We start from the raw sequence: 8,979 nt of genomic DNA on the forward strand, positions 1-8,979 counted from the left end.
CAATAATGTTGAAAACTATAGGTCCAATGTTTTCTAAATTTAATATTATTTTCTAAAATACTTGAAATAGAAGAAGTTTAGTGATTGATCGAAAAATAGTTTCAATATACTTTACAAAATTCGAGAATCGAAGAACGTTTAACATTGAGAAGATGGTTGGGGATGCGTTCAGTAAAAAACACAAACAAGTTGAGAGAACTTATTTAATAGTGCCAACGTTTCGGCCAAAGTTTATAGCCTTCAAAGGGCTAAGAACAAAGAGCAAGATAACCAATGAATACAAAAAATAAAAAGAGAACATATGAACAGAATGACACAAGTAAATAATTATATAGTAAAAATAAAGTGATGAAAAAAGTGGAAAATAAAACGTTTAATTATGTAAGTAGAATAACATAATCTAGGTAATAAAATTACATAATTCAAAGAAACGAAGAAATATGAATATGTTAATTTAATAATAATTAAAAATAAAGTTATGGAAAGAAAAAAAATATCAATAAATAAAAGAAAAAATATGTAACTGATGAAATATGTAAGTCTAATACTAGAATAACGAAACAAAACATAAGGTTGAGTTAGACAAAAGAAGTGAATAGAAACCATGACAACAAGAATATGTGGTGAATATAACTAATAACGTGGATAAGGATAAATAAGAAGAGAATAGAGAAGGAAAAGGCGGTAAAAGGAAGATAAGAAAAGAGAATAACAAAAAGAATTAACCTACTAGTAGTAGATGGCAAATCTATGTGAGCCCAGTTGCGCGTGCGGCAAGACTCTGAATTAAAAAATACATTAAGAAGATGAAATTACCGGAAGGCGAGAATACGTTACACGTTATTAGGATGGGTAAAATTAGGAAATAGAAGACATTGAAAAACGTTTATTTGAAAGAGGAAAACATATAAGAGGGTGACGACAAATGGTTATAGAAAATGTTTTTAAAAAAATATATAAAATAATAAAAGATATAATAAAAATATCTTTTATCTGGTAGCAGGAACCAGATGTTTCTATTCCCTGCAAAAAGCTCTCCGATACAAAAGTCTTTCCAGGAAAGCAAAGCTTTTGTTGTACAAAACAATAACTAGGCCAGTGGCAATGCACGGCAGTGAGACATGGACTCTAACCAAGGAAAATAGAAGAGATCTACTGGTTTGGGAGAGAAGAGTCGTTAGAAAGATCTTTGGAGCCGTTAAAGAGGAGCACAGGTGGAGAATCAGAAGCATTGAAGAAATAATGGAATTGTATGGAGAGCCTGATATCATCTGGGCTATTAAGAAGAGCAGGCTAAGATGGTTGGGACATGTGATGGAACCCTTTAGGCTGTCTAAAAGGATGCTAAATGGTGCACCAGGAGGAAGAAGGAAAAGGGGCAGACCCAGCCGTCGGAGGCTGGATGATTTGAGAGGGATGAAAGTTGAAAATTGGAAGAGTCTCGCTGGAGACCGCCAGGGATGGTAAAGAGTGGTGGCAGAGGCCCAGGTCTTTCAGGAATTTATTTTGAAAAATCCATAGCTCAAAAACCATTTGATATACAGATGTCTATTAGCACTCAAATTAAAGCTAGTTTAATGAATTATAAAGTATTTTATGATATTTATCTTTGTAGGAGTAATAGTTTACCAGATACTTGCTAAAATATATTGATTTATAGTTGTTCGAACAACCTTATTTCATTTGCCAAATTTATATTCATATGTGAATATCATAAAAACTACCACCCCTACGAAGATAAGTGTCATAAACTACTTTATAGTAAGTTACATTTTCTTTATTTTGAGAGTTGGCAGAAATATGTGCGTCTTATAGATCTAGAGATATATTTCTTCAAAAATCCAACATTTAATACGAACAACTATAAATTAAAATATTTTGAGTTTATTTTGTCAAATATCATAAAAACTTCTACTCCTACAAAGATAACCATAATAAACTATTTTGTAGTAAATTTAACTAGCTTTAATTTGAGCGTTCGCAGACATCAGTACGTCTAATGGTTTCTGAAATAAAGTTTTTCATAAATCAAACTTATTGTCCAAACAACTATAAATCAATTTATTTTAGAAAAATATCATGAAAACTACTATTCGTACGAAGGTAAAGGTCATAGACTTATTTATAGTTCATTAAACTAGCTTTAATTTGAGTGCAAATAGACATCTATGCGTCTCATAGTTCCAGAATGAAAAATGTTTGAAAAATTTAAAAAAAGTTTTTTTTTATAGCTTTGAAACAGGCGCCATTTTTTATTCCCCCTACCTATACTTGGAAGACTCATCAATTTTGACTGTTAATTATACATAGTTTTCATTAAAGTAATACAAATTAGGGTGAGATAACTGCCTTTTTTCTCCTCTTGGGCTCTTGTTCTATGGCTTTTACCAAGGCTTTTACAAGTAGGGGTTTTGATACTGGAGATTAGTGAATATGTAAAAATCGTGAATCCTCTCAATTTTTATAATCTAAAAACTGTAACGCTTAATACATTATTAGTCATTTATTATTATTATTGATTTTATTTATTCTCTCTCGATCTTTATTTATTTTCCTTCTTTTATTGTTTTCATTTTTTTTCTTATCAACTTTTCTATTCTTACGTTTTATTACATCTCCTGTTCAGTTTTAACCTGTACCGAGAGAAGCAAGAAATTCAACTACAATCCACTAGAGCGCAGTGCCTCACCGAAGTTCTCAAATTTATATATTATTGTATTTTATAAAAACACATTGTTATTTTTACATATTATTAATTTTTGTACATATTACTTAGCAATTTCGATAAAATAATAAATAAAAGATGCCAAAAAAATGCATGAAACTACCTCAAGCAGATATGATAAGACTGCTTCTCGGTCACAGCGGTATGCACTATCCTGATTTCTAAATGGTTGTGAATTTTTTGTTGACCCTTGACAAGAGCTCTCTCCTTCACTTGTTATCCATTTGTAAGCTCCGACGGCTTGCTACCTTTTGGGCTAACACACCTCCTTCGCCTCTGTCAGAATAGTACCCGGCAGAACAAAGGCACCTTCCTGCATTACTCGGGAGGCTAGCTACCCTCCAGGTCTGCACTCCTTCCTCGTGTTCATCGGAATAGTACCCAGTAGGACGAGGTTACTATCCTCTGAGATCATCTTCCTTGTCAACTACCTTACCTTTAATAACTGAACACGAGACCTTCTGGACAAGCAGAATAATCAAGAAAATCACCCCCCTCGATAAACCTAATAGTTTGAGTAATATTTTTTAATTCTTATCATTGTCTATTTTATATTAATACTACTTTATTTCTGCTTTTCATTCATTTTTATATAATTTTCTTTTCACTTTTCTCTACATATTTTAACCCCAACTTAGTTTATCTTTTTGTATCTTTTTAGCCCTGCTGAAGCTCTACAAAGTGGAGCGAAACGTTGGCAAAAAAATAGCCCTTAACAATTTTGTTATTTTATTTTTAATGAACCCCTGACCATCCTCTTGATAACTTGATATACTACGGTCAATTATTTATAGATATTGTTTGTATTATATACTGATATATATATTAGTAAATTAATAAACACACTATGCCTTGGGGAAGGTAATCCAATAACAATAGTAATTTAAGGACTCAAATGATTAGAATCAATAAAAATAATTTTGTATTAAATCCTACATCCAACTGGTATATTATATGGCAAGAGTTATATATAACGTACCGAAAGATACTATATGTGCTAAAACAAAATATATTTTATATCAGAAATAAAATCTGTTCTATCGTAGAAGTTGTTGTGTTCCAATGCTTTTTAATGTTAATAGCATAATAGCAATTAATACTAACATTATAATAAAACAAAGCAACCTTTTGTTGTCCTCTCCTGGAACCAATTACCCACTAGCCTTTGTCCACTTCATCATGACCTTTAGTTAGATCTAAAGCCAAAGTTCTGCAGAAAAAAAAAAAAAATAAAATTCTCATTTATGTTATTTAAACAGAGTCCTGTTTCGTCCTTCCATCTTTCCATTAGGACCATCCTTTTCCTATTTTAAGGTCTTTTTCAATTTATTTCACCAGGCGACTGTCTCCGTATTCTTTTTGCCGTTTTAATTTCAAACCCTGTCTCTAACAGTTTTCATTACACGAGGAGCGGACTCGGCTAAGTTTAAACAGTATAAAAAATTTGAAGAATGAAGAACCCTAAATATTAAAATTCCTTTTTAAGGAATTAAAATTTGAAATCCATATTTTAAAAAAATACATCACTTTTTAGAATACTCCTACAATTTCATAGCAATGAAAAAGTTTTTTATTTTCTTAATTAATTATTTAATCTAATATAAATATTTAATTATAAATAAAAACCTTTTTCTTGTGATTTTACTAGCTATTCCTGAAATACTAACAAAGTCGCTATGCTTAGAACTATACAAAAAAGCCACCGCAGTTCAAAAAAATATATTTTTAGTACCTTTATGAGAACCTTAAGTTGGATCCACATGTTGGCCGCTCGTCACGAATCGGAGGCTTGTACAAATGCTCGGCAAACAAAGAGCGGTCCATCCACATGTCAGTGTTATTCAGAGAGGCAAGCATGGCGGTAAAACTACTTGTAAGTGTTTCAGCCATTGCACTTGGATTGTATTATTTTTATTACAAAAAAGGATATGAAAGGAAATTAAATATAAATAAATAAGATTAAATATAAAACTTATTATAAAAAGTACCAACAAACACCTTTAACCTCCTAACAGCTCTCAGTTGCAACTAGACAAAGACAATGGTGGAGATGCTACACGAGCGCTCTCACGAACCCCTTTCTTCTGTGTCCAAAAAACCGACTTTCGACGGATCGGCAACGAGCCTAGGCCAACCAAGCCATGCCACCCATCCACATGCTCGCGTATGTCTGAGTTCGCCATGGCTTGGCCAACATGTAGAGGCCACTTTACAGTAAACGCCTTTATTTTATTTTTATTCAAACCTGTCGAACAGATCCACTACCTTAAAATACATACAACTGGATAAACAATTGATTTGGAATCCTCACAAAAGATTGAAAACACAAGAAACTGCACGTCCATTCCGATTATTACATCACTTACTAGACAAACGGTCTAAACTTCCAACACATTACAAAAGACTCATCCTCAATGTTACTTGCTTTGTCACAAATCAAAATATAAATCCTTCTATTATGATCTTCCAAACGCACTAGTTTCAAACCTTGTTTACTCTCCTATTTATGACAATCCTCCTGGAAAGAAGATGGCCCCGAGAACTAATGTAGAAATGAGTGCTACCAATAAGCACTTTCTTTACATGCCTGTTTCATACCATTATAGTTTAACATGAAATTTATTAGATATATTTTTATGTAAGCACAGTTGTTAATGTCAATAAATAAATATATTTGTTTTTTATTCATTAGTACTTTGTTAAAGTGTTTCTCTTTACAAAATGATATATTTAGTTTATTTGTTTATTGCTTAGTTGTTGATATTAGGAATTCCAACCCGTGTTTATTCTAAACTCAGAATTAATTATGTTCAAACATTCCATTCTGTCATTTGTTTTGTCTGTGTCATCTCAGCAAATTTATCAAAACTATATTCCCACTAGAGTTTTAATATAAATGAATATTTTTTTACCAATTGTTATTATTATCATTATTGGTCCAAGGCCTGGTGATATGTATTAGGGAATACTTTGTGCATTTCTTGACGTGTTTTTTTTCTCGGGGATCGGATCGTCACTCTAACGCCTATTTTTGTGAGTGCCACCCATAGACTAACGGGCCTCACAAATGCCTTACGGAGGCTGTAAGTGAGTATGGTATAATGTTATGCTTGAAAAAATCCAGGTAGGACCTCGAACTCACAACCTTTGCATTGGTAGACAGTCGCGTCGCCAAGCTACTACCGTCGCCCCGATTTCTTTGCAAATATGTCGTATTAATTGTGTTGGGGGATCAGGACGGTTCAGTGTGAAAGGCGCTACCAACTCTAAGGACTCGGGTTGGAATCTAGATGTAGAAAGTAACTATTTATTCTGCTATTTTAGCCCTAAGCCAAGACTTTGGGTTGAAAAAGTCCTCCTGGGGTCCACCCAACCTCATAAAGAGGGTACCCTAAATCGGAAAATTCTGGTGGTTGAGCGTGATCATAAGCAAATCGCCTCTTTGTATAACAGTTGTTCAAGAAACAGTACTTAATATTTTCATTTTCATTAATCGTGTTGTTTCTTTACCTTTCTACGATTAAATATGGTTTAGGTTCTAAGAAAATCCCAACAAATCACATTTACTCTTCGTCGTAAACCTGCCGACTGTCCTACAGTATACTTTAATAATGTGGCCCTTACCCCTGTAGAACAGATTCGTTATCTTGGACTACACCTTGACAAACGACTAACCAGGAATCCTCACACAAAACTGAAAAGACAGGAAACTGCACGCAGATTCAGTCTATTACAGCACTTACTAAACAAACGGTCTATGCTTCCAACTCATTACAAAAGACTCATTGGAGTTCTTTATGGATCTACATGACAATAATAAGATCCATCTGGACAATCCAAAATCCTTCGTAAAATCCTCAATGCTCCTTATTTTGTTACTAATAAAACCATCCATAAAGACCTAAATGTCCCTTATCTAACCGATCTAGCCCGAACCCGATAATATTCTTTCCATAATAAACTCCCTAACCACCCAAACCCACTAGTTTCTAACCTTGCTTCCTCTTCCATTCCTGGCAATCCTCCGAGGTGCCTGAAAAGAAGATGGCCTCGTAACCTTATATTGTAAAATGTTTTTAGAGTTCTTCCTTCCTTATGCCATTATGATCAAATTTACTTGTTCTATTTTTTATACAGTTGTAAATATCAATAAATAAAAATAAAAAAATCAATTCGTCTCTAGTAAACCTAACTATTCGGATTTTAAGACGAATTCAAACCCACTTGTTTCTAACTTTGCTTCCTCTTCCATTCCTGACAATCCTCCGAGGCGCATAAAAAGAAGATGGGTACAAGACCTGCTAATGTAAAACGTCATTAGAGTGGTACTAATAGGTAGTTCATCTACACGCCCGTAGCTATCCAATTTAGCTGAGATCAAATTTACAAAATGTATTATAATGTACAGTTGCAAATAGAATTAAAAAAGAAAAAAAAATTCGAATCTGTTACTTTTTCTATCTGACGCATCCTGCAGGTATAAATCGAAATAAATTTGTATGCAATATAATCGCTTCAGAATGCAATTAAGCTTTGTTCTCCATTACCTGATATAAAATGGAAATTTGTGGTTCGTACAACGCACCAGATGTTTGTTAATTTTAATGGACTACTTTATATGTATCGGGCAACAGGTAAAGTATTCTAGTCTATTCCATTCATTCTGTTTAGAAAAAAAAATAATACATTTATGGAATTTAACAGGTAGTAGTTTTTTTTTTATTTATTTAATGATATTTACAACTGTATAAAAAAATACAACAAGTAAATTTGATCATAATGACATAATGATATGATACAGGATGTAGGGAAACTACCCAGTAGTAGAACTCTAAAAACAGTTTACAATATAAGGTCACGAGGCCATATTCTTTTCAGGTGCCTCGGAGAATTGAAGGAATGGAAGAGGAAGCAAGGTTAGAAACTAGTGGGTTTGGGTGGTTAGGGAGTTTATTATGGAAGGAATAATATCGGGTTCGGGCTAGATCGGTTACATAAGGAACATTACACGCAGTAGTACAGCAGAAAACGTGACTCTAATTCAAGATTGAAACAGAAGAGGACTTTGTATCTTAGTAACGATAATCATATCATTTGTCATATGCCAGGTTACTTAATCGGCTAAACCATCTCTATATCACTACTAACTGCAAGATCTTGTTCTAAGCTAGGCTTTACGATTTACGTGCAGCTTCTCATTCCGAAATTTTCCTTATAGTACAAGAGCCCAAGAGGAGATAAACGCCAGTTACTTTACTCCAATTTTTTATTACTTTAATGAAAACTATGTAAACTAGTCAAAATTCATGAGTCTGCCAAGGTAGGAGAAATTAAAAATGGCGGTTGTTTACATAAGTAAAAAAAAATTCATTTGGAGCTATATATTATTAAAACTACCAACAACACTAGAAAACTTAAGATAACATCATTTTAGGAATTGAAAATTATCTAAAATATAAGCCCTAATAGAGCTATGTACGTTCAATAGTTCCCGAGATAAAATTTTTTAAAAAGCAACATTGACAAATACACTGAAAAATCATCTCAGTGAATTTATTTTGAGAAATATGTATCTCAAAAACCATTTGACGTTTATATGTCTGCCAGTACTAAAATTAAAGCTACTTTAATTAAATATAAAGTGATATATTACACTTGTAGTCGCAGTAATTGTAGTTGTCATGATATTTACTAAAATATTTATACTTGTTCATACAAAATTTCATGTGCAAAATTCATATTTATATGCCAAAACTACTACCTCTATGAAGAAAAGTGTCATATCCTACTTTGTATTTTGTATTGTACACATTTATTGTGAGCGGTGACAGACATCTGTAGGTCAAATACTTCCTCAGATATCTGCTTTCTTAAATCAAAAGTCTATAAACTAGAAATCAACATTTTGTGAAATTATTTTGTCAAATATAATAAAAGCTACTATTTCTACGAAGATAAACGTTATAAATTATTTTACAGTACATTTCTCTAGGTTTAATTTGAGTGCTGGTAAACATCTGTACGTCCTATGGTTTTTAAAATACTAATTTCTCAAAATAAATTCTCTTACTGAAATTTCAGTGCATTTTTTATGAGGTGTTACTTTTCAAAAAGCTATATCTCGGGAACTATTGAACGTAAATAGCTCTATTAGGGCTCATATTTTAGCAAATTTACTCTTCTTTAAATGACGTTCTCTTAGGTTTTCTTGTGTTGTTGGTAGTTTTAATAATATATAGCTCCAAATGAAATTT

At 32.6% G+C, this 8,979-nt stretch overlaps 1 protein-coding gene across 1 annotated transcript; it reads left to right on the top strand.

The window, feature by feature from the left end:
- The first annotated feature begins 1,104 nt into the window (after positions 1 to 1,104).
- On the top strand, positions 1,105 to 1,467 carry LOC136796362 (uncharacterized). The gene has a single exon (XM_067049890.1). It carries the CDS (start codon positions 1,105 to 1,107, stop codon positions 1,465 to 1,467), a length of 363 nt encoding a protein of 120 aa, XP_066905991.1.
- Positions 1,468 to 8,979: the final 7,512 nt, after the last annotated feature.

Source organism: Halyomorpha halys, unplaced genomic scaffold, assembly GCF_000696795.3.
Source record: "Halyomorpha halys isolate HHAL.00 unplaced genomic scaffold, Hhal_1.1 Scaffold11.1, whole genome shotgun sequence".
Lineage (NCBI taxonomy): Eukaryota > Metazoa > Arthropoda > Insecta > Hemiptera > Pentatomidae > Halyomorpha > Halyomorpha halys.